The sequence below is a fragment of the Lissotriton helveticus genome, chromosome 9 (genome assembly GCF_964261635.1).
Source record: "Lissotriton helveticus chromosome 9, aLisHel1.1, whole genome shotgun sequence".
Taxonomy (NCBI): domain Eukaryota; kingdom Metazoa; phylum Chordata; class Amphibia; order Caudata; family Salamandridae; genus Lissotriton; species Lissotriton helveticus.
The window spans coordinates 574,313,272-574,340,769 of NC_136070.1; the positions used below are offsets into that span (position 1 = coordinate 574,313,272).

The window sequence follows — 27,498 nt, forward strand, 5'->3', positions numbered from 1 at the left end:
GCATTGGATCAAGTGGTGAGCCTGATGATACGCTGTTGGCCAAACCGCAAAAATCCTCTAGCAAGGGAATAGGAAAGCAAGACAACTGAGAGGAGGCTATCTTATCCTTGTCCCTTGCAGGTGCCAAGTGGCAAGGGGATTCCAAGGGAAGAGATAGAGACAGCGCAGACTGTCCTAGTACGGAAAGTCCATTCAGGATAGTCCTGATTTTCTCCTCAAACGCGAGGGCCAAAGAATCACAGAGTTCCTGGGAAGCCGGAGTAGCTGGTACCGTACACGAGGGATTGGATAAGTTGTTAACCAGCTTAAATAAGGTCTGAGATTTATTAGAAGCCTTCGCCAAGGTGTCCTCTAAGAATTTTGCTTTAGCGCTTCTTAGCTGGGTCTTATACACATGTAGAGCCATTTTATATGCTATCCTATCCGACTCCTTATACTCTCTCCTCCAGGTGCGCTCCGCTTGTTTGCAGCGGAGCTTATGCTGTCCAAGTTCGTCAGTGAACCAAGCATTGGCTCCCCTAGGTCTATCCTTGACCCTTCGCAAAGGGGCCAGCTCATCCAAGGAGGTCAAGATTTGCTGGCAGAGGACAGCATAACTCTTGTCCACACTATCTTCCACCCGAAAAGTCCTGGGCAGTAGAGTGGGTCGGATCGATTCCCTCAGGAGGCGAGACCTTTGTCGAGTAAACTTAGTGCCGCCCTAATTACTTGATTTTAGCGGCATGGGCAAGACAAATGACATATTGATCAGTAAATGATCGGTCCAGCACTGGGCCACGACCTCATTCACCACAACCAGTTCCTTATCGGCAAATACCAGGTCTAAAAAGTGCCCCTTGTCATGAGTAGGTGATAAAACCAGCTGTGCAAGTTGAATATTGCTACACTCTTGGCAGAGTTCTCTGTAGGCCAAATCATGAGGGCCAGAAGGCCAGAGATTAAAATCTCCCAATACTAAAAATTTAGCGTGGGAGTTTGAAAGATCGTAGATTAGATCGATCAATGACTGAAGGGCTGTTGTGGTCGACGACGGAGGTCTATAACACAAAAGACCTGCAATCAAAGTACCGCCCAGGGCCGCAATAGAGAAGCCCATGAGCTCAAATCCCGACACCTCTTTTACCACCAGTTCTGAAAGGGGGATTGAATCCCTAAAAATATAGCCTATTCCACCTCCCCTACCAGAAGCTCGGGGGGGTGTCGTATGAGGTATCCAGGTGGGCAAGCCCAACCAAGTTCCATCCCACAGTCCGCCGAGGTCCAAGTTTCGGTCACAAATAGAATATCCAGATGTAAAGATTCTATTAAAAGAGCAATCTCAGCATAATGCTTTATGAGAGAGCGAACATTCAACAGGCCACAGGAGATGTTCCTATGAGAAGATGAGATAGATAGGCGTTGCATGCCATCCACCGTGAAGCACGATGACTCATATGAGTCATCGCATGGGTCAGCCAAACCAGAGGTAGCCTGTACGCCGGGAGCACCCGGGACGCGAACGGGCGCAAACGGGCTTACCTCTGGCGCACCTCCGGCGCGTCTACGACGCGTCCGCTGCGCGTCTGTTCACCCATAACTATATATAGTATAACGCCGCGCGGGCTTCCGGCTGCTAGAGCCTCTACCCCCGACCAATATGGCGCCTGAGAGTGGCCCAAGCGTCCACACCCACCCAAGATGGCGGACGGAGCACCACGACCCTACTACCTAAGTCCCGCAAGATGCGAGTGAGGACACAATTATAGTGCAGGTGAGCCTACCTATGCTCCTAGTTGCTGCGATGATAAGCACCTGATAATTAGGTAGGGAAACAACAGCGCGATTACAAGCAGTGCAGTTTAAAAGTAATATGCCCAAAATGTGCAGAGTTTATTTTAATACTTCTAATGGTAAAGGTATAAGGCTTCCCTTTTCCCTCACTGTAGTCATAAATAGCCAGCATATTAGATTTAAAGTTGCAGTAATGTGGTTTTCACTAAGGATTTTAAATATGGAACAGTCCACATGTTCAGAATAAATTAGACCTCTGAATGAACATCCTATGATGTAGAATCACAAGACCTGACCTCCAGCCTGACGCTTCGGGCATGATCAGGGAGCAGAAGGGAGACAGAGTAGTCAGGACAGCTGCTGCTGTTGCTGCACTGGAGCTGTGTTTTAGCTACACATGGCTGTCAGAGCGCCAAAACTCCCAGGGCATCCCTTAGAAGGCTGTTTGGTCTAATAATCACAACTGGGCCACATAAGAGCCGCACAGCGGCTGATACCATCAAGGAGTAAATAGTCTTGCGTGGGGAGCATTCAGCAGCTTCTGTAGTGTGCATACCATTTTCCTTGACGTCTGTACATTATTTTCGTCAAGCTTAGAAGTCGAAGAAAATAAACCTTCTCAGGAGGATCTTCTCTCAGATAACAAAACCACACATTTTGCCTAAATGGAAGCGAAGCCGCTGCCAAGGCTGAACACTTCATATTATTCTCAGCAGCTGGACCTGCTTCACAATCATTGCTTGCAATGGTGCACAATCCACTCTATCCTAAATAGCCTACAATAAGTGGTGGGTCCCACCCCAAAGCAAACAGGGCAAGTACATGGCATGGATGTACGTTGTTACAATGCATGCTTTTACCACGTATGCTTTTACAACTCAGGTTTTTCAACACTAGTCGTTACAACGACTTGCGTTGGGGGGTGCTGGATAATGAATAGTTTAATTTACTATTCCAACTCCAGTCCCCGTGGATAGTAGGGAAGGTGTTGGATAGTAAATTAAACTATTACCTATCCTAGAGCGCCCCCCAGCGCAATTCGTTGTAATGACTTGCGTTGAAAAACCTGCGTTGTAAAGGCACTGCGTGGTAATAGTTGCGTCGTAAAGGATGTTTCCCCATGGCATAAGCTATTACCTTCATGGATTAATTGAGGGCCATAGTTATAGTTTGGCAGTGGAGTATACACCATCAGGACGGCAGAGGACAATACCTCAGGCATTCTGAGGGATCTCCGCCTGACATACTTAGAGTTCTCTGCCAACCATGTGGACGACTCTATACACTGAAAGGAACAACTATCATGACAGCACCATCAGCCATGACAACCATCTGTCAAACCTTTCAAAAGCTTTATGTTTTTCAAAAACAGACTCCCAAAGCGGAATTTGGCTTTTGAAAAATAAAAAACGAATAAGTAATCTCCTAGGGTGTGGTGGTCATTACTGGGTTTTTTCTGTCCCTTTTTTTCAGACGGAAACGGACCAAAAACAAAAAAAGACTTTAAACTGACCACCCTAAATAGGGCAGACAGTGTCAAGAACTTCTTCAGGCAGCCCCTACTCCATTGGCGGAAGTATTTTGTTGAGGCAGGAAAAGGGGCCTCTGATGAAGGAATACGTACTCTAAATGAGGCGGGCAGACATAGGGGTGGTGGACAGGTTACTCCATTGCTACTGCAATGGAGTACTCAGTCCACCAAACTCTAAATTAGACCCTTAGTGATTTACAAGATCAATTTATTTGTAACTCCAATCTATTGTCAATAGGATCCGATAGAGACATCCTCAGATGCCATTGATTATGCACATCAAACTTGGCATCAAAGTTTTCAAATGAGTTAGGAAAATCTGTGTAAAATTGCTGCAACAGATGCATTTTAGTAAGAAATCATGGATTACTGTTTATTTCAGGGTCCATTTCTTCCCTTGTCTGGGTTTCTCAAATAGTTAAGCAAAGGCAGCTCAGGCTCAAGAGGAACATGTAACTTTTCTTGCAAATCATCCCCAACTGAGATGTAGGAGGCTGCAATTACTCTAAATCAGGGTTGATAGATCAGGAACTCCCCCTATTAACAGTTGTTGAGGCCTCTCCTTTCATGGAATGTTCATTAATTTTAGCCAGACTTTTTAATTAATCATCTAGCTACAGCCTATGTGGCTATGGCTATCCCTCTTGTAAATGTGCCATATGTCTGACCTTACTTATTAAACATTTAGCTGCATAACTGATCTCTGAGGATGAATATATGCTCGAAAATTTTCAGTAGCTGATGCCACATAGGTGGTGGCGTAGAGAATGGAAATCCTGCCATCTTTTGGGGCATTGCTAAAATTTCTAAAGCAGTAGTTCTACTTCGTGGTGTTCAAAGCCAAGGTAAAGCAGTCAGTTGCAAAGTGCATCAAATGGCAAACCTCTGGGTCCAGTTTTGATGACTGCCAGTAAGAGGAAATGGATCTATCTTAGTTTCCCTGCTACATCACTCATCTCAATCCGATGGTTGCTGTTAACCAATCTGTTTGGATTAGGAAGTAGTTCAACACATCCGCACTGGAAACCTATCACACTTATCCGTAACCAAATCAAAGGTCTGACACATAGACAAGAAGAGAAAACACGCCTCACCCAAATTTCCGTTTAGGTGGCTGATACTGTGATGTGATGGTCAAGAACAGACACCAAAAAGAAAAGGTAAATCTACTACAAAAATTTCTCCCACCAGAAATGACTGTGATAAATGGATGGTAGAAGGATACATACAGAGACTAGATCAATGATCAAACCATAAACAGAGGTACATGTTTTTTCAAAAAGTACAAACACAGCACCCATTTCATCCTCCCTATACAACACAAGCTTTGTGTCATAACCAGCACCAGGGCATGTTTGAAGTTCCTAGCAGGTGTAACACTCTGACTGGGGGTCATCCACTGTGTGGAGCAGAGTAAATGTCCAAGCTGTTCAGGAGGAAGGAGAAGTGATTGAAAATGATGGTTGTTGAGTTAATTGCAGGCTGGTGGAAGAAGATGAGCATGCACATTTGTATTTATTTTTATTTTATTTGAGATTTTTATTGCGCGACAATTACCCGTGGGTGTCTCGGCGCATATGATTACTCAGATAAGGACCAATACCCACCAGCTTACTGGTCAAATAACCAGGTTTTAAGGAGCTTACGGAAACCTACCAAGTTGGGGGCGGTTTTAATGATCAGAGGGAGGGTGTTCCATAGCTTGGGTGTTGCTACCATGAAACGCCTGTCTCCCCAGATCACTGTTTTGGTTCGAGGAACTGAGAGCATGCAAATGTTTGCAGATCTGAGCTGTCTCTTTGGGGTGTACAGTTTAAAGGCCTCTCTCAGAAACCTGGGTCCTATATTGTGTACGGCTTTATAGGCAATACATAATGCCTTGAATTTGATACGGTTTTCCACTTTTAGCCAGTGAAGCTGTCGAATGGCTGTAGTTGTCGGATGGCGTCGGGGAATACCGAGCAGAATTCTGGCTGCCGCATTCTGTATGGACTGGAGTTTCATTAGGACTTGTTTTTGAGTGTTCAGAAAGAGGGCATTCCCGTAGTCCATCTTCGAGAATACCAAGGTAGTAAGGAGAGTTTTCCCTGCTGATGCTGGAAGATAGGGCATGAGTTTCCTGATTTTCTTCAGGACATAAAAGGCGGATGATACTACCTTGTTTACATGATGGTTAAAGACCAGCTTATTGTCGAAAATAACTCCCAGATTTCTGACCTTTGCAGCTGGGACAGGCGGGGGGCCCATCTGGCTTGGCCACCAGATGGGTGACCATTCCGGGGATAGGTTGGCAAAGGTCATAACCTCGGTCTTATCCGAATTAAGTTTCAGACAATTTGTTGACATCCAGGAGCAAACGACCAGCATTGCTTCTTGGAATTTTGCTGCCACCACTGGACCATCCTTATGCACCACCAGGACTAGTTGGGTGTCGTCTGCATAAGATGTCAGACGCAACCCATGGGTTTTTATTACCCTCGCTAAGTCCGCTACATAGATGTTAAACAGCGTCGGACTTAGCGAGGAGCCCTGGGGGACCCCACAGGGGATTGCGGAGACAGGAAAGTAAAAATTACCTAATTTCACTGTCTGCGTGCGACTGTTCAGGAAAGATGAAATAAGATCTCCAGCCAAGTCGACAATCCCCAGGGCTGTGACACGGTCGATCAAGATGGCATGATCGACCGTGTCGAAGGCCGCGGACAAATCCAAAAGAATAAGGACTGCCGCTCCTCCTTGGTCCATGATGGATCTAATTTCATCAGATGCTTTTATTAGTGCAGTCTCGGTCCCAAGGCCCTTTCTAAACCCGAACTGAGTATCGTCTAAAAGATTGTGGGAGTCGACAAACTCAGAAAGCTGTTGGTTCATTAAAGCTTCACAAATTTTTGCCGGAAAAAGAAGGCCCGCAATTGGTCTATAATTGGCCGAGACTGCAGGGTTCAGAGATTGTTTTTTTGAGCAAGGGTTTTATAATCGCATTCTTCCAGCCGTCTGGATATATGCCAGTTTGAAACATGGCATTGCATATGTCTGTGAGAGGAGAAGAAATTGCCTCATTTTAAAGTCCCACTCCATGATTCACCAAGCCCTTCTTCTGTACTTTTGTTGCTTTCTTTTCCTAGGCTCTCTCAGGTTCAATTCCTAGATTTTCCCTGGCTTCGCGTCATTTAGTTGCAATACTATCCTTAATACTGTTGGCTTTCTGGTTCTTTACTACTCTGACTAGGAGTCTGGTAAGTCCATTTCTCTTTTTCTTCAGTTCTTGTGGTTGTGCCTGTATTTTCAATATCCTGAGTCCCTGAGTATAGGAATCCACACAGATCTATAGGTGTGCCTGACTCTGTGGCCCTTAGTTCCCCCAATGATTTCTTGGCCAAAACTAAACATTGTTCACAACTCACCTATCATTTCTAACTCTTGGTTCCATTGTGGATACTGAGACCTCAATGTCAAATGACTATGTCTTCCAATACCACTGAAGGTTTTGCATCAAGTCACCCCTCAAGCCAAAAAACTACGTGATTCACAAAGAATAGTGGCTCCTCACATCATGCCTGGATACTGTTTAGCTCCAAACCCCACAGGAAACCACTTGTGTTATCGAAACCGATTACATAAATATTTGCATGGCTGTCATTGCACCCAACATGCCAGTGATAAAAGATACAACATCATGCACCCTTTAACCACTGATGAGATCGCATGTTGGGTGGCACTGACAGCCCTTGAAAAGTCTCTTATCTGATGCTGCAAATGCAGAGAAAGAGCAAGGAGTGGAAATGCTATAAAAATAACCATAGCTCTTAGAGACTTGTTTACTCTCTATTGCAGCCACTGCCTTCCTGACTAAGGTGTTGCTAGGGGTACTACAGAACAAGCCAGTGGCCACCATGACAACAGCAGTGAGGATTCCTGCCAAATTCCTTCCACTCTTAGGAGGGATTATATACATTGTTTAAGTTTATCAAGATCTGCTTATAAATTAAAAGCTTACATCAATGATGTATGTTATCTCTTGCTGCTTATAAAGTGACAGATTATAAGAGTGGCATACCTTACAGTATGTGATGTCATGTCATCCTTCGTATAAATTAGCATGTGATGTCTGATTGTATGAGAGAGTGCCTCTCACTGATTATAAGGTAAACATATTTGTCAGAGGCTACCTTTTACAAACAATAAGCAACAATCATCCAACATAACTAATGTCAAATGTGGTTAAAATTAATATACATGAGTGAGCCCTCTCTAACAGAAAGACGGCACACTGTTTATAAGTTAATGCAATGCCAGGGATCTCTCTGTCCAGTTTACTGTGGGCTTCAGATAAATGGTGCCAGTCCTGCCCAGCTCTTTGCAGGCCTTGGATACACGTCACTGGTTATATGTTAATATCTCACCCAAATCTCTGAAACTTGTTCACTGTCAGTCACATATACATGGCAGTGGTTTTAAGTTAGGGTGTAATGTATACCTTGGTGGTATGTATACTCCATCAGAACAGCAACAGAGTATACATACCACCAAGATAAAGGGCTGACCCCTTGATTTAGATGCGGGTGGACCATAGGTTTCATCACAGCATAGACTACTCTGTCTCCACTGTGAAAAAATCACTCCGAAGGCCCGACACAGTAACGGGCCATCGGATGATGACCTTTAATTCCACCCACCTGATTTAGATGGGTGAAATTAGCGGCCTATTTTCACTGCCCGCTACTGCCAAGAAAACCCTGACAGTAAGGGGCAGAGGTAATACAGCTAAATGCTCCCCTTTTTTTTAAAAAGAAAAAAGAAACTAGTGTGGTACAAGGCTCCATCAATTTGACATAACCGTGCATCAAACTTCAAAAAGCACTGACAGAAACCGCGGTGACAGCGGGATCTGCCAATGCTTCAAGTAATGACTGCCTGCTTGGCAGCCATTTCTGAATTTGCGGAGCAGCCCCTTCGTCAGAGCAACGGAGTATGCACTCCGTTTCCCTGACAGAGAAACAGGCCGCCGTGCCAACTTCTAAGTTAGCACATATTCTCTAACCAGGAATGTCTGGGTCCTACTCACTGTGGGCCTCAGATGCATATGGCAATGGTCATAAGTTTAGTCTCTTACCAGGAAACTTTGTGTCCTACTTACCATGAGCCTCTTATACATGGCACTGGCTATAAGGTAGCATCTTACTAGGAATATCTGGATCCAGCTCATTGTGTGCTTCAAGAATATAGCACAGAATAGATATTAGTATCTCACCAGGAATTTCTGGATTTAGCTCACTACCAGTCTCACATACATTCCTCTGATTATAAGTTACTTTCTTACCAGGAGTCTCTGGGTCCTGCTTGATATGGGTTTCTGCCAGGTCTCCAGGGCTCGAGGGATGCACAGCAACACCATCCGTGTACGGCGACTCCTTTAAACATGGTTTTCCTATTATATCAGGCTGTATACCTTTATCCATTATTCTGTGGGAATGCAGTAACTCTTTCACAGATGGACTCTGCAGGCTCAAGGTCCTTGATTCTATCACAGAAAGTGCATTTTGTTTTATCTGATCTGCCTGACCCCTTTCCTCCACCACCCTCCGCAGTTCCTCCTTAGAGTGTTCGGTTTCATCTAGCTGTCTACCTATTGCCTTTGGCTCGGACTGTTTGTCCCTGACCTGTGTCGGTCCCTGTAATGCACAAGTTTCAGATGGATTCCAGTACTCTGACATTGTATCTTTTGTATGAGAGTCTGAAGGTTTCACAGTCTCTGGCAATCTCCCTTTTACTGAAGTTTCCAATAGTCTCTCCTGTACCTGAGGTTTAAATGGTGTGTCCGTTTTTGGTGTACCCTCCAGTACACCAGGCACAGATGGTCTCTCCATTTCTGGCAGTCTCCCTTGTACGTATGTTTCCAATGGTCTCTCCCTTTCTGATATACCCTCCTGTACAGGATACTTAATTGGGCCCTCCATGACTGTCACACTCTCTTGCACATGGGTTCCCAAAGATCGCTCCCTTTCTGCCCCACTATCCTCTATCTGAAGTGCAGGTGGTTTCTCCCTCTCATGCTGTCTCTCCTCTTCCTGAGGCTCAAATGGTCTCTCCACTTCAGACAGTCTCTCCTCCATCCGAGGCTTGGATGGTCTATCCCTTTCTGGAGGTCTCTCTTGGAAATTAATTTCTAATAATCTTTCCCTTTCTGGAAGTGCGTCCTGTACCTGAGGCGTAGACTGTCTCCTTTTCTTTTGAGATGCTTCTTCTACCTGAGTTTCCGAAGTTCTCCCCCTTTCTTGCAGCCTCTTCTGTACCGGAGTATCAAAATCTTCCTCTCCTTCTGCGTGATGCATTAGCTGTCTCTCCCTTTTCTCAGAATAAATATCACACGATTCCTGAAATTCCTGAACTGTGGCGGATTCTGTCTGCACTCCTCCAGGCACCTGTCGTTGGGGGTGTGTGGACTCTCCATCCCATTGCTTTCCATCTGACCCACGTCCTTGGAAGTGTGTGGTCCCCCAATATTCCAGTGTACCTCCTGGCCCCAGTCTCTGGGTGTGTGCAAGCTCAAGTGTTGACTGAGTTCCTCCTGGCACCAGACTCTGATGGTGTGTGGTATCCAAAGCCCCAGGTTTTCCCCCTGGTCTCTTGCTCTGGCTGGCTGTGGCCTCTCCATCCCCTTGTATTTCTTGTGAACTCTGTCCCTTTGTGTGTAGAAGTTCTCCATTAACTTGTGTTCCTTCTGGCTCCTGTCTCTGGCTGTTTCTGATCTCTTCCTCTCCTTGCATTCCTTCGGGCTCTTTCCTCTGGGTTTGGGTGGTTTCGCCATTCACCTGTGTTACATGCGATATCGGTCTCTGAGCGAAAGGGATCTCCCCATTTTTATGTTTCCATCTTGAGTCCAGTTCACTACCTTCTCTTGACAAGGTTTCTGACACCTTCACCAGTGGTCTGCAGCTCCATTCATGTCCATCCTGGGAGGTTCTTGCACTGTCTCCTATTTCCCAGAGCCATGCTTTCTCCACCAGCACCTTAGTGTCCACCTCATGCACATCAATGTAGGTGGTGCCACAGTCCCTTTTTTCGCAGAGTTTCCCCTGCTTCCACAATGGTCTGCTCATTAGTGTGTGTTTTTGACTTGTGGTCACTCCACCATCTATAATCCATAGTTTAGTTTCAGTCTGCAGAATCTTAGAATCTCCCTTTAGCACTTCTTTTGAGGTTATTTCAGGATCTCCTCCCCCTAAAGGATCAGTATGGGAGTTATTGTTCACCCAAGGTATGTTCATGGAAGTTGATTGGTCACCTGAGCCTCCATAGTCACAAGTGTTTAGCCTTCCTTGTCGGTCTGTTTTTTGATCCAGGATATCACACACCATCCTGCGCATGACGTCCACCTGAGGCAAATAAAGGGAAGCATAAGAAAGGCATTATGGATCAGAAGAGAGCTGCAAGCATATATAACAAACACTAAGAAATGCCTCTGATACACTAACCAAAATATCCACAGAAATTCTGTTTAGTTACAGTGATATACTGATTTTAAAGCAGAGAAACCCAAAATCAAGAAATGTGCAAATATGGTTGGATAACAAAGACCAAGCTACGTTTTCAATTTCTAAAGACAAAACTATATCATAAGACTCACAAAGAAGATTGTTAAACCACTGATATATCTTGCAATCCAGCTACCTAGTATTCAAGATCTGAACCTGGCCCTTCTCTGCCTTTGAAGATGTATGTTTGGTGCTCCTAAAAGGCCCACCTTGAGCAGACACCCTTGGAAAAACATAAGCTACAATCACAATGGAGTTCTAGGAAGATTAATGCCATTTCCCAAATATACACCATCAACCAGAGGAGATTCTACTGTTGGAAAAAATAATTCTCCTACAGCATATCTCATTCTTTGTAGAATCCAAACTCAAATTATTCTACAGTAATGCCATGTTATGTAGGAGCTGGGAGTTGACTTTCAGTTACTGCTTTAGGCATAAAAATATCAAAACAGCATAGACAACATTACCATCAGTCTTGGGATCACAGTTCAGAAAGCAGAGTAAACAATGTGGGGGATGAAGCTGAGGTGTTAGCTCTACAGAGACTATGTTAGTATCCAACCTAGAAATGCCTACTTTAGCAGCTTTACCTTTTGCAGTGAGGCTTTATGCCATCAGGTGTTTTGCTGAAAACCTAGTTACTTGTAACTACGAAATGGAAGACGCCATCTTAAAAAAAAGATGGCTTTGCTTACATTTTTAAGAATAAAAGCACAGCATACTACCAACAAAACATCAGGTACAATTTGAACACCTGTTAATTTGTGTTTGTGCAGGTTTTGAAATTTAGTGAGTGCACAATCTGTGCCCATTTGAGAATTAAGCATATTTGGATGGGGAATTAAGTTCTAAACTATTCCATATTCAAAAGTGATGTGTACTTTTTACCCAGCAATTTTGCTTCCTGGTGACTAAAAAGACAGGCAGAACAATTGACTCATCAGGGTAAAACCCTGCGGTCAAAATTAGGCACAGAAGTGGGATGTAGCTTTAAGACAGCTTACTTTTTATGAACAAATCAAACAAGTTACTTACCTTTGGTAATGGTCTTTTTGGTGGATGCTCTATCTAACTGAATATTCCCCATCTTAAAATACTCCCCAGGTGCCAGACTGGACCTGAAAACGTTCTGAGTAATGCTCATGTACATTGTTAAGTGGCGCAGTTGCAGAGGCTGCACACGAAGGGGGCTTGAGTGCAGGCGCCATAACGATTGCCGTAACCACCCCCCCCCCCCCCCCCGTGACAAAGCCAGCTCGCGCCCGGGTTTTGGCGCGCAGAAAAGCGCAAGGCGTGAAAAACAGCCTGGCCTTGCCCCCTAACCACCGCAGTGACTGCCGGACAGGCGCCGCTCGCCATGGCCAATGGGGGCTGTGCAACATACAAACCCCCCAATAGGGCAAAGCCAACGAGCTAGGCAGGGAACAAAGTGGGGGATATAAGGCCTGCTCCCCCAGGTAAGCTCCATGTTCACAGCCGGAGCAGGGGAGCAGCATCTTGACCTGAATCTTTTTCCCACCCATCCACACCTAAGGAACAGCAATGTCGCAGGCTGAGGAGCAGCTGCAAGCAAGCAGAGAACTACTCGGATAATGGTTGGTAAGGAGGCACACTGGAGGGTGGTGTGCCAGGATTGGACCACTAACCTTGGGATGCCTCACGGCTGGGAGAGCTGGTCTAAGGGCAGAGGGTAAGACCACTCACCTTCAGATGCCTCATGGCTGGGTGAGGCGGCTTACCGAAGGGGGGAGTAGCAAAATGGAGACGGCGCTCGCAGCCCAGCCCCCACCGGATGGCAGGGCACAACTAGAATCGGACAAGGTAGCGAGTCGTGGCCTAACTCCAGGGACAGAAGCTACTCCTCCCCCGCGCAAAGGGAGCCCAAATCCAACCTACCAAAGAAAAAAACGACCCACAAGGGCCAAAAGAGACCAGACAGCAAAAGTACAGAAGTTTATGCATGTTGTCATTGTATTCCTAATGAACTGCGGCCAACAAATGAACACAACAAGACAAAAGTGTAAGTTGGTTTCTTGCGCAGAATGGGGAATACAATAAGGGGAAATGTACGAATGGGGAAGTGTGTGGCAAGTGCAAGGGTTATGCGCTTTCTGCTGGCTCTGTCCCACCCTACAAGTGATAGATTGGAGCTGCATAAAAGAGCCACCCCCTGTGCGCTGGTGTCATTTTCTTTCTGGGCATTGGTAACAATCGCACTCCTGGTTAGCTCACTGTAATTCTTGTAAATAATTTAGAGAAAATTCAGTGAATTAAAACTTTTGAGTGTCGGAGGGGACGCTTTGTCTTCTGCAGGAAAACGCATAATTTTGTCATTTTCTTCCTTAGCACATTCTATGCCCTCAGACGCTGGGCTTGAAACAATTATTTTCAGTGTGCCAGTTCCTAACTTTAGACATTTTTAGATGTAAAAAAGAGGCTACTCCACAAAAAGAGGATGTGGAAGAGTGCAAGGGATCCATAGTTAGATAGAGTATCCATCAGAAGGAGCGTTACACAAGGTAAGTAAATTGTAGTTCAAATTAGTACTACTAACCACAGATTTCTTACCTTAGAATAGATACCAAAGCTGTAACTCCCCAAGGTGGAGAGTCTGTGGAGTGGACTTAGACCAAAAAGTACTATAGGACTGAACCAGCGAAATACCCTTCAAGGCAAACCTGGTTGTCAAGGTAGTATTTCTTCGTGAACATATGCACTACGGGCCAAGATGCAGCTTGGCAGATGTTAAGAACAGGCACTCCACAAGAACTGGCAGCGGAAAGGTAAGGATATTTTAAGTTTAGGAATCTGTGGCTAGATATCTTACTGAGCCTCCCCGATGCCAGCTGAATGCCACCCCTCCTCCCCACAAGCCATAAGCGGCGGCAACCACGGGATTGGACAGCCTGCAAGTTAAATCAATTAATTAACTAACTTTGAGGAGAACTTATCCAGGAGAGGAGGGGGGCAGCTACCAACCGGTTTGGGGACAAGACCACATGTAAATGTAAATGTAAATGTACAGGAATTTATATAGCGCAAATCACCGAGCGGTTTCTAAGCGCTTGCTTAGGGAACCCGTCCTGGTATTCCCCTGTGAGATAACCCTGGCAGGGTATCCGCAAGGTGAAAGCCAGGCATCCCCCCGCCATCCATACTCTCCATCCCCGGCTGCCAGCCTGGGCGCAATTGACTAGGCATTGACAAGGCAGAGGTCAGCACACAAGTCCAACCAACAAGTTCAAGGCTCCTCCTGAAGAGCACCTCAGCCTCCCATTCCTCGGGCGAGACCCACCTCCTTAGAGCCCAGTCGTTAAAGAGAGCACAAGGAGATTACTCTGAGAAACTGGAAGTCCAGCATCAAGCTCAGTTGGACTGCGAACCTGCCAAAAAGATCAACACCATTGAATAATTGCGCCCACCCACAAGAAAACCGAGACCCCTGACCAGAAAAACACTGCAAACGTAAACAAGTGTTTAGTGCTCCGAACTATGGCCCAAAAAAAGAAGTCTTCCAGAAACTCCAAATCCACGCCAAGCATGCATCCATCGGGATAACTATGCCGCCAACACGGACTACGCACAACACTGTCCAGGAGCCACCCCCACAGGAAATCAAACGCACCACTTCCAGTCAGCTCCTTACACAGCGGGCTCGGGTCCCCAACAGTGTCAGCTAATAAGAGCAGTCCGAGCAAATACAGGATTTGCACAAAACCTCCCTCCGCCAACATGAAGCAGAGATCAAGCTCCTGCTCGGGCACCAGTGGTACTCATGAACTGAATACCGCAGAAATATTGCAGATCACAGAAGCCCACATTTATCACCACAGCTCCTCTGGCCCTGGAGAGCCGAAATAGCACTGTTTAGCAACAGCTCTCAGGCCAAGACCAGGTTTGTAGGCAGATAGTCCAACCTCTGTAAACACCAATAAGGGTGAATTAACACCTTTCTTTTAACAATGCCTTGAGATGAAAATAGAAAGAACACTAGAACTTACCCCAAAAACTGTTCAGCGCACAGGAATAGTTCTGTGATACTCTTCCAGAAATGCAAGACAAGAACAGCTTCAAGGACCTTTGCACCTCAACTTTCAACGCTTCACAAAATTTAATAGAAAGATCACTCCTCTGGCAAGCATCAAAAATGGAATTACAAATTGATCTTCTGGAATCCATTGAGCAGCGCTAGCCAACCTAAGCATAAGGGTGGATACCATTGAACAGAATATGCTAGACTCCCAGAACTTCAAAAGGTGCCAGTGCCAATGTGACAACATCATAGACAAGTGGGCGCTACTACCCGAGGTCCTTGGCGAGATAGCAACCATAGTGAAGGGAAAAAACATCGACTCTGAATTCCCCAACCCGGATCCTTACGGCTCCGAAGCACCAACAATTGTGGAAGAAGCATTCCTTGCCCAGGCATCAAGAATCCCAGAAGAGGCATCCCTCACCTCATTCTCTAATTCACTGCTCAGCCTACTAACCAAATATGATCCCGCGACTCAACCTGACTTGGTCATACTACAGTCTAGGCCATCAAGAGTAAGCATCCACCCTAAACTCCACCTGAAGTAGTGCTTACTAACGAGGTGCTGACTGGTGCAGGGAAACACCTGGGCACCCTGTCCAGGAGGGCCAAGAAAAAGTTGCGGAAGCAACACAAAAGGCTAAAGCCGAAAGAGTGGGGCAGCAGACATCCCCACTGAGCAGACCTCCGCCCATCAGTCCGATAAACAGATTCATATCCAAAGTACCGTTATACCCAATCTTTTCCTCTAAAACAGCCCAGAATAAACACCCTCAACAGGGGGGCAATGTCCAAGAAACAAAGTCTCTTCTACTCATTTCGAAAGCACCTGTTATACAGGCCTCGGAAGTGGCACTCCTCGATCCCAATCACACGAAGTCCAAGCAGTCATCCGGGCTGAAGGTCGATGCCAGTATTCAGTCGTCTCCTCCAAAACATCAGGGAAACATAGCCCCAATCCGGCACGCATGAACCCCCGCCTATTCCATCACACCACCAGCCCGGCATTGGCATTCACACATTGCACAAAAGCCTGCCAACAGCCCAGGTAGATCAGGCCTCCTGCAAACATGTTAACCTGGACTCAGTTCTCCCAATACACAGCAAACTACAAGCTAGGTGCCAGCAATTCAACTCCCTTCAATGGTAGTCGACAGCATAATGAAGTAGTGCTATCCCCAAGGTACTTTTCCAAAGGGTCCTTTGATATCCTGAACAGGAGCAACATTTTGCACCTATTCCAACAAATTCCATCTCTGGCCCATATTCAATCAGAGAGCCTCGAGTGGGTAAGATTTCAGAACTTTCAAGAGGACTCGCATGGCGAATACACTTTGGTGGGGTTCCGCTACCAGCACTTTCCAACAGTAGTTCTCATGGAAGCGTCACAGTTCTGAGAAATATCCACACGTCCTCTATTCCCCGCGGCAGGGGAAGGAAGCTCTATCCGTCCTGCGTGGCACCCACAGGACTCAAGTAGGTGGGAGAAGTCATCGAGCTCCGCCAAAGATTGCAAAGGACCTCTGAATAACATGCAGCAACAATCAACGTGTCGCTAACTTCAGTCAAGCTAAAGGGGAGCACTGAAGGCTCGGAACCCTACCGTGTGCAATCCCTAACACCTGCCACAGACAAGCAAAATCCATCACAAATAATAAGGCAGATCGCTCCCAACAATTAACAATTATTTCATGGAATGTTGCAGGCATCAAACAACTTGTTGGGGAGAAAACTTCCCTGGACTACCTTCACCAAGGGGACATACTATGCTTCCAGGAGACTTGGGCAATGGCAACAATGCCAATGGCGGGATAGTATGACCTCCATAAAGCTGTCACAGAAAACAGCCTATTTGGGCAGCCATCTGGTGGCCTTTCTATCTTCATTAAACATGAACGGAAAATAGTGACCTCTGCAACCCTCATCAAGTCCAACTCATTTCAGGCCCTGCTCATCAAAGGCACAAAGCTAAACTCACTACCTCTTCGCCTGATGCTACTCAACTCGTACATCAACTCAGCACCGCTCCTGAAATGAAAGGCCCTGGACCTTTTAGCAAAAACCATAGATGATCTGTTGAATAAATACAAGTCACACTAGGCAATCATAGTAGGGGACTTTAACACTAGGGACTTAGGCAACTATATGTTTGTTCATGAAGGGCTGGCCCTCAATCCTTTTGCCTTTGAAATAGATGAGAGGGACGAAGGCTATCATAGACCCTATTGGCCAACACTACAGCTAGCCTCCACAATTTGACTACCTACACCCTTGCTGGGGAACGCGCAGGGGAAGAGCAACACAGAATCCTTCACAGAATCAAATGGTCAACAAAGCTAGGGGTCAAACTCTCGGCATGGATTGAAGCAATCAAACCAGTTTCACAACCATAGCCGGCCACTGGGAGGGTCTTGTGGCCGACCTCCTGAGGGCAGTGAGCAACGGTGAACGAAACACTCCGCACTGGCTACTATCCACCCAGAGCCCCCACTACTCAAAGGAAATTATTCCCTCAACAGGGCATTTGCCACCAGAAGACGAGGCTCTAAATTAGGAAACAGCAAATCTGTTTCCCTGCTCAGGGCAGCACACAGGAAGGAAGTGTGGGAGCACCAAAAAAAACTCAAGGAAGATAGAAGTGTGACTAAAAATCTTTACCCTACTAAAAGATAAAAACCAAGTCCGCCTATGGAGATACATTAACTGTCTAGACAATCCGGGTCCCACAAGAGAGAACGGAGTGGCAGAACAGGACTGGCTAAGGCAAGTGAACCAACTATACTCAAGCAGCCAAGATAATGGAATAGTCCCTGAAATAAGTTGCCCAATCCCAGTCCCCGGGGACCAACACAACATAACAATCACAGAAAGCACAGTACTCACCACAATCAAGGAAATGAGGAACAACAGGGATCCAGGGCCCAACGGGATCACAGCCATCGTATTCAAATCATGTGCATGAATTCTGGCAGTCAAAACGTACCTCTTTGTATAACTTCGTGCTTGCAACTGCAATACTAGTGTCCAGGAGGGGTTCAATTGTCTTTCCCATTCACAAAAAGGGAGACCGCTCCAATCCGGCAACTTAAAAACAAGGGCGTCACAGTCATCCATCGACTAAAGCTCCTCAGTAGCCGTTTACAAAGCCCAACAGCTGAGCCCCATCTGACAGTACTAAGAGCAACATGTATCCCAGCCCTTAATTATGGCCACATGGCCTTCCCTGGTGCCCTCAACAACTTTCTAACAAACTCCCAGATCAAGGCCTACAAGACCACGCTACTTGCTTCCCGGGCAGACCACTCTACTTGCTTCCCTGCAGGCCGGAAGATCTGGATTGTAGCTTTGCTAGGGGAATGCTGATCTGGGTGACCCCTGGGGCTTCACTGGATGTTTTGCACACACGTGTGAACACTGAAGGTCGCTATGCAATACGGGCTGTTAGAAGGCCTTCCATTGGCACTGGTGTCGCTACACGCCCCCATTGTAAACCAGTCTTCCTTCTTGCAATCCCTGATCGTGACTCCAGTGTTGCGACAGAACACCCTGGCTCCGGCTTACAGGTGTAGTGATTTTAACTAAACTACCAATTTAGAGATGGATCAGTAGCCCCACTCCCCCCCACCTCCCCCTCCAGGCACCCAGACACCAGGAGATATTCACACTATTCTGGTTTACACAATTTACAAACTAGAAGAGATCTTGTGTGCTATTTATGGAAAGTCTTTTAGTAGGGTGTCCCAAGCGGGATATCTTGGGTGCACACTTTTAGTTCATTGTCCGCTCCATGATGCCCCACTCTGCTCTCTCTTATCTGAAACAATTACTTAATATTTTCGTGACAATGAGGGCACCCACCTGGGGTGGGGGTGGAGTGGAACGCAATCAAGGTTGTGCTCCAGGGACACATGATTAAGGTGGTTCACGACACTCGGATGACCGTCCGTACTGAACTTAATAATTTAGAATCTGAGAGACGCCGGTGCTAACGGGCTTCCCCCACTGCCCCACCGGCCCACCGATCACAGTTGTGTTGGCTCAAGCGAAATTATCATATAAGACAGGCTAGGTGCCCTTTACCAAAGGGAATACCTGGCTAGAAGACATGTGGAGTGAGATAAGGCTGGTAGGTTGTTGGCATGGCTCTTAAGATCTGATTCGCCCAAAAGCCAGATCACAGCCATCAGGGATGGAAGCGCTGGGTTGTCAACATGCAGGATGAAACTAACACTGCCTTTTACTCATATTACGCTTCTCTATAAAAAGCCCCTCAAGTGTGTGACCCAACCGAGATTCACTCATTCCTGGATGATGTTACTTTCCCCTGAATCTCACGGCCAGTATATTGAGTTGGAATCCCCCATCAGAGAACCTGAAGTAGGAGCTGCCATACAACAGATGGCAAGAGGCAAGACTCCTGGGGCTGACGGTTGGCCCCTGGAGTATTATACGACCTTTCTCATGCAACTAGCCCCTCGTTTATGTCAGGTATACGCCAATGCATATACAAAAGGCAACTTACCGTCCTCCCGCCGTGAGGCCGTGTTGGTGGTCTTGCCCATGTCAGGCATGGACCCATTGCTCATTAGATCTTACTGCCCACTATCCCGTCTAAATTCCGACTATAAGATCCCAGGACGCTTTCTAGCCAATAGAATAATCGTGGCTGCTCAATTTATTGTCCAAAGCAACCAGATCGGCTTCTTACCAGGCATAAGCACCTCCTTTAATTAACGCAGACTCTCTATGCTAATGGATTGGAAGCGTACATCGGAACAACAAACATGTGTCGCCTCACGAGACATTGAGAAGGTGTTCGACACCTTGGGCTGGCACTATTTACACTATTTACATGCAGTACTATCTGGTTTTTGGATGGGACCCAAATACTTGAAATGGATTTCCTTACTGTAAAATTTACCAATGGCCCTAGTGAAGACTGGCTCTGTTATCTTAGACCCCTTTGTCATTGAGCGGGGCACCTGGCAGGGATGCCCCTTATCACCACTCATAATCGCACTAGGAATGGAACCACTCGCCTGCACGCTTAGACCGGGGGTGGCGGACTGGGGAATACGAGCATAAAATCAATGGCACATGGTTTCCCTGTATGCGGGAGACACGTTGAAATATTTGCGCAGAGACGTGCCAGTCTTACCAGAAGTGATGGCATTGCTGGAACGTTTTGGCGGTGCATTGTGATAAATCCCTCTTATTCCCCATGACCCCCCTGACTCCCAGCATACGGGAAGCCCTGCCGTACACACCACTACCCTGGTCCCATAACTCCTTTAAATATTTGCGTGTCCAGGTATACCACTCAAATGAAGACTTACTGGAGGGTAATCTGGGCAAGGTAATAGCCAGCGCCTGCTCCACTCTACCGTTCAGGACGGGCTAACCGCTTTTGCCTTTGGGCAGTATAACTGTCTCTAAAATGCTACACCTGCCCAGACGACTGTGCTTTTTTGATTTCCTTCCCCTGCTACCACCACAGAAATTCTTCTGTGGCCTCGAGTCATTGTGGGTAACTCTCATATGGAGCAAGAACAGAAATCGGGTTTCCCTAGCGAAACTGTATGCCCCATTATCCGAGGGTGGCTTGGAAGCCCATAACTACGGATATTACTACGCAGCTGCACAATTACAGTGGCCAATGCGTTGGTTGGCCGGCTAAATTACTAAAGAATGAAGACTCTGGGCAACTGGGCTTCACCCGAGTGCCATGTTTGAATGGTTATGGGGCTCTGAGACAATGATTACCAAAGAGACGGGGTACATCTTAATGTCCACAGCCCGTTCTTTCTGGTTTTTCTAATTGAATAAGAAATGCGCCTCCCACCGCCATCTGTATGCCCCTCAACTACCACTCTTGGTATTGCCTGGTTGCACCACACTGGGCTCTCGACTGGAAGCGATAGAATGGACCTGGGCCACTCACTCTCTTTAGCTGTTTGCTGTTGTTGAATCACCGCTGTTTAGCGAGAGGAAGAATCAACTCTCTCTGTCTGCTGCCAGGTGCTGCCTCCCCGAGGACTCGCTGGTGTGAGCGAGAGCTGCAGTCGGCACGCTCTGATCAGCGCTCCCAGCTGGAGTCCTCAGGGTCAGAGGCAAGGAGAAAACTACCCGCGTAACCTGGGGGACTGCGAGGACCAGCAATCCCTGAACTGACCAGCTGGTTCCTCTTCCCCCAGGCGCCACGCCCACGGACACACCCACCGGTGATCTGGAGATTTAATTCGTGACACCCGCTTCGCGGGCGCCACTCACTCTCTTTAGCTGTTTGCTGTTGTTGAATCACCGCTGTTTAGCGAGAGGAAGAATCAACTCTCTCTGTCTGCTGCCAGGTGCTCCCTCCCCGAGGACTCGCTGGTGTGAGCGAGAGCTGCAGTCGGCACGCTCTGATCAGCGCTCCCAGCTGGAGTCCTCAGGGTCAGAGGCAAGGAGAAAACTACCCGCGTAACCTGGGGGACTGCGAGGACCAGCAATCCCTGAACTGACCAGCTGGTTCCTCTTCCCCCAGGCGCCACGCCCACGGACACACCCACCGGTGATCTGGAGATTTAATTCGTGACACCCGCTTCGCGGGCGCCACTCACTCTCTTTAGCTGTTTGCTGTTGTTGAATCACCGCTGTTTAGCGAGAGGAAGAATCAACTCTCTCTGTCTGCTGCCAGGTGCTGCCTCCCCGAGGACTCGCTGGTGTGAGCGAGAGCTGCAGTCGGCACGCTCTGATCAGCGCTCCCAGCTGGAGTCCTCAGGGTCAGAGGCAAGGAGAAAACTACCCGCGTAACCTGGGGGACTGCGAGGACCAGCAATCCCTGAACTGACCAGCTGGTTCCTCTTCCCCCAGGCGCCACGCCCACGGACACACCCACCGGTGATCTGGAGATTTAATTCGTGACACCCGCTTCGCGGGCGCCACACACTCTCTTTAGCTGTTTGCTGTTGTTGAATCACCGCTGTTTAGCGAGAGGAAGAATCAACTCTCTCTGTCTGCTGCCAGGTGCTGCCTCCCCGAGGACTCGCTGGTGTGAGCGAGAGCTGCAGTCGGCACGCTCTGATCAGCGCTCCCAGCTGGAGTCCTCAGGGTCAGAGGCAAGGAGAAAACTACCCGCGTAACCTGGGGGACTGCGAGGACCAGCAATCCCTGAACTGACCAGCTGGTTCCTCTTCCCCCAGGCGCCACGCCCACGGACACACCCACCGGTGATCTGGAGATTTAATTCGTGACACCCGCTTCGCGGGCGCCACTCACTCTCTTTAGCTGTTTGCTGTTGTTGAATCACCGCTGTTTAGCGAGAGGAAGAATCAACTCTCTCTGTCTGCTGCCAGGTGCTGCCTCCCCGAGGACTCGCTGGTGTGAGCGAGAGCTGCAGTCGGCACGCTCTGATCAGCGCTCCCAGCTGGAGTCCTCAGGGTCAGAGGCAAGGAGAAAACTACCCGCGTAACCTGGGGGACTGCGAGGACCAGCAATCCCTGAACTGACCAGCTGGTTCCTCTTCCCCCAGGCGCCACGCCCACGGACACACCCACCGGTGATCTGGAGATTTAATTCGTGACACCCGCTTCGCGGGCGCCACTCACTCTCTTTAGCTGTTTGCTGTTGTTGAATCACCGCTGTTTAGCGAGAGGAAGAATCAACTCTCTCTGTCTGCTGCCAGGTGCTGCCTCCCCGAGGACTCGCTGGTGTGAGCGAGAGCTGCAGTCGGCACGCTCTGATCAGCGCTCCCAGCTGGAGTCCTCAGGGTCAGAGGCAAGGAGAAAACTACCCGCGTAACCTGGGGGACTGCGAGGACCAGCAATCCCTGAACTGACCAGCTGGTTCCTCTTCCCCCAGGCGCCACGCCCACGGACACACCCACCGGTGATACGTACATTATTAACAGTAGCCCTACCGCGACGCGGGACGCGCGCGGGTCGGCGCACGGAGCGAAGCCCGGGCAAAGGGCGGGCCGTCTGTGGCCGTCCGGGGACGATCGAGGACGGGACGGGCCACCCTACTAACATCATTGCCCAAAAAAAACGCGACCACTGAGGAGACAAATCATCGAAAATAGGTAATTCCCTATATTGGAATACCAATCTTAATCCAGCAAGGGGGTTTTGTCTTGAGCTTAGAGCTGAAATATATATCTTGCTGGAACGATACTCTCCGTGATTTAACTAGTAAAATTACTATAAAATCTGTAATAGGAAAGATAAATGGGTCTAAAAAAATTACGTTCGCGCACAATATTCATGAAGCGAATGGGAACGGAGGAAGCAGTAAGAAAATCCACAGACAAAGCGATGAAACCTGGCCGAAGTACTTTAACTCCAGCAATCAACGAATATTTTTCTTCTCTACCATCAAAAAAGAATTTTGATAAAGTAATGTCTGTCACTGAAAATGACCCACCTGGGACTTTAGGGGACCTAACATGTTTATCAGAATCTCCCCATTTGTCTCATAATGTAAGTGACACGGCGTCCGCCAATAAGTCTATTCACTTAATGAATGACCAACAACCAAAAGACTGTAACTCTAGCTCTCTGAAATCATCAACTCCTATAAAGGGCTATGAGAGTTTTAATAAATCGGAGGTTCAAAGTATACTTAATCACAAGCCAGAACAAAATAGTTCGAATTTTAATCTACTCATTATAAAGGGCAATGAGAGTTTACAAAAATTAGAGGATTCAAGTATATCCAATCAAAAAGCAGAAGAATATAGCTCCGAAAAAAAGCTATTAAAAACAGATACAGAAAAAATATCCATACAAGAACAAGATTCCTTTTTGGACCCCTTTCTAACTGAAAACAATAATCTCGATAAATCTGCAATGCCTTTATCTAAGGCTCTTTTCTCATTACAAGAAATATTAGAATCAGTTATCTCCTTTTTAGGAAACATCCTTGAAAACTCAGACCAAACTCTGGATGTCCAAATTGGTATTTTAAAGTTTCTAGTAGAAGAGAAAAGGAAAAAGGAGTCCTTAAAAATAATAGAAAATCAATTAAAGGATACCGCTGAACGAAGGGAAAATGATCACAAACAAAGCAATTGTCACTCTTCTACTCAGACATCAGAAGAAGATCTTACAGAGACTTATAAAAGGAAAAAAACGGAATCTTTCAATGAATCTACACTCTATTCCTTAAAAAGACTATTTAGAGAAAAATCGCAAAAAAAGCAAAAGCAATTTCCGATTTTTAACAAACACAGGAAAGAGGATATTTACGACAAAGATCTAGTAAAGGAAGATGAAGATCCTTGTACAAAAACTAAGTCAGAAACTCTAATAGGAGATTTAACAGCAAATAAATCCAAGGAACTCGATCAAAAAGGAAAAAATAAAAAGAGGAAAAAACCTCTTAGAAGGATTCCCAAAAAGAAAACCCGTAAACTTAAATTCCAAAAAATCAATACACCTCAAAGAGATTTACAGGAGAAAAGCGATGAGAAAAGCACGCCACATACTAGTATAAAAGGAGAATTCCTCAAAGGAATAAGTATGGATACAAAACCTGTATTGAATCCAAGGGCGGATGAATACCTCCCAACCAGGATAGAAATAAAGACAAGACATGAAAATTTCGATGCTAATAAAAGCAATGAGAAGGATAATAAATGCAGCGTTGATATACTGTCTAATGCACTTCAATTTGAAGAACTTTTCCCCACTGATAATACACCACTCAATAGAGGCAGGATACTCAACCTCTTGCAAAACATAAAGTCTCTTCATCTATTGACTAGCTGTGAAATAGATCTAGTGACTTTTCCCAAAAGAGGTCACAATAAAATCGCAATGGTTTCTTTTTGGTCTCCCGTAATACCAGGGATTATACTTCGGGAAAAGGAAATAATACACAGATTTGGATATGATGTAACTGAGAAGGTTGAGCCCAAAGGAAATAAAAACTATAAAACCGCAAACAACAACATGCAACCAATCTCTAACCCATACCCAAACAATGGTCCTAGATCTTCCCTGATGCCTGAAGACGCAGGGGCCAGCTATTTTAGAGATATACGACAAGAAGAAGAGATCCTGAAAATTCGTGTGAACAAAGGGGAAAGGGAAGTGTGGTACTTGGAACCAAAGGAGAACAAAGCTACTGAAATCGACACTGAGAAGTCATGGACCTGGTTATCGGGGACGCTGAACTGTAAGAAAAATTCTAGCCAATTGAAGTATCCTGTTTAACCTAGGTCTAAAGTTTATATCGTGGAACATCGCAGGGAGAACAACAAATAAAATGAAGGAAGTCCTTAACAACCACCCAGATATTCTTACCCTACAAGAAACTTGGGCAACAGAATCCTTCTCACAAAAAGGCTACTATGTCTATAACATATCTGCAAAAGCCACTAATCGGGGCCATGCTAAAGGAGGTTTGGCTATTCTAATAAGAGAGGATTACTTATGGGCACAAGAGATAGTTGAGACTAATAGTGACAATCTGCAATGTATTAAGCTCCTATTAAAAATCTATAACACGACCCCACAAAGAGCAATGCTGCTTTTTAATATATACGCCCCCCCTGGAAGAAAGTACGACACCCTATATGAAGATACCCTGGAAATCATCTTACAAATAATAGAAGCCCATCTGTTTCCACCTTATATAATAATGGGTGACTTCAATGGGAAAATTTCCAATCCCGAAATAAAAAAGTGGGGAAGAATTTTTGAAGAGGAAAGCCTGGAATCTTCTACTCCTCAATTCCCCAAAGACATTCGATCTAATAAAAGAGGGAAAATATTGTTATCAGTGCTATTCAATATAAATGGAGTAATCCTGAATGGGAACATTGAAGGAGACATCCCGGCATCATACACAAGACAGGGAAACGGGAGCCCTTCGATAATAGATTATATCATCTGTGGCAAAGATCTATTTGAAACCATGTCTCATCTTCATTCCAACTTTACATCAGACAGCGATCACGCCGTGATGCAACTATGTACCAGTTGGTCGGCTCAATCTGCAGTAGAAGGACGGATGATCCTTGACAGAAATGAAACTCTGGTAAACAGCGATCAGAGACGTATCTTTTGGAATCCATCTTCTATGAATAAAATAATAAAACTGGTTAAGTATAACCACTTCTTGAAGAATCTGTATTCGGAAGATCTTATAGAAAACTTTGAGAGTATGCTTACCGAGCTTAAAGAGGTATTAATAAAAATGAATCTTCAAAGAAATGCTGGTAATAAAATGAAGGAAAATACCAATAAAATCCGGAATACTCTGACAAAGAAAAAATTAAATAAACTGATACGAGCTCAATATTTACACTCTTCTCCTACCCAACAGAAAGAAATAAATAAACTGAAAAATCAACTGAGAAGAGAAAAAATAAGTAAGAAAAAAATTGTTCAAGATCACAATTGGGTGGACTTACAAATTGCTGCAAAAGAACCAAACCAGAGAACTTACTGGTCACTAATAGCTAAGATCACAGGAACAAAAAAGAAATTACTAGCAGTACCGGTTCCTCCGAAAGAGTGGGAAATTTATCTGACAGATCTTTACAAACTAAATATGGTCAAACTACAAGAAAACGGTGCAGATAAAGTAAAGGAAAAACCAAAAATATTAATTCCTAAAACAACAACAATAATGGTAGAAACCCACATTCGTAAGGCAAGAAGTACAGGTGCCTTTGGCCCCGACCAAATCCCTATTAAGGTCCTGCAGATGAATCCTAAGGAATGGAGTTTTTTGCTAACCCCACTCTTTAATTATATTTTGACCACTGGACAAGTACCAAAATCATGGCAGGGGAGTATTATCATCCCTATTTATAAAAAAGGATGCAAAACGGTAGCAGGAAATTACCGTCAAATAGCATTGATGGATGCTACCGGAAATTTTTTCACTGCTGAAGTATTATTGCAATTGAAAAATTGGGCTTTTTCACTGGGTCTGATACCCATGTTCCAGGCTGGTTTCAGACCGAAACACTCTGTCACGGACAATATTGCAATTATCCAGGTTATTCTCGATAAATATGTCACACGAAGAAAACAGACGGTGTATATGGCATTTATAGACTATTCGACCGCATTCGATCGTGTTGATCGATATACATTATGGAATAAACTGAGGAGTCTTGGAATAAATGAATATTTGCTACAGGTAATAATAAGCCTTCATACTACAACTTGGTGTCAAGTCCAAATGGGGGGCGAAAAAGGCCTAACGAAAGTTATAAATACAGAAAATGGTCTCAAGCAGGGTTGTCTACTAGCCCCTATGTTATTCTCATTATACCTCAGTGACTTGCCAAACCAGCTACAGAAGGGCTCAAGCCTGCCTCCAAAAATAAGCAAACAAAGAATACACTCGCTGCTCTATGCGGACGACATAGTTATGTTCGATCTCACCCCATTTGGTCTGCAAAATTCTCTTGACATTTTGTTTCATTACTCAAACGAAATTTTTTTAATCCCGAATGTCAAGAAAACAAAAGTTGTCGCCTTCTCTGGGAGGAAAAAAAGCGTTATATACAACTGGAGGCTAGGAGGTGAAAAGATCGATGAAGAGAAAGAATATATATACCTTGGCAGGATCCTGTCAAAGAATCTAACAAACATAAAGCATATAGATAAATTAATAAAGAAATCCGATTT

The 27,498-nt window shown here is 45.8% G+C and overlaps 1 protein-coding gene across 5 annotated transcripts in view; it reads right to left on the minus strand.

Moving 5' to 3' along the window:
• LOC144781595 (uncharacterized) overlaps positions 1 to 27,498 on the minus strand; it is a 483,894-nt gene that overhangs the window by 77,583 nt on the left and 378,813 nt on the right. For all 5 annotated transcript variants that reach the window (XM_078660513.1, XM_078660514.1, XM_078660512.1 and 2 more), the window contains exon 13: positions 8,622 to 10,677. In XM_078660513.1, coding sequence (XP_078516639.1) covers positions 8,622 to 10,677 — 2,056 coding nt within the window. The remainder of the gene's footprint in view (positions 1 to 8,621; positions 10,678 to 27,498) is intronic.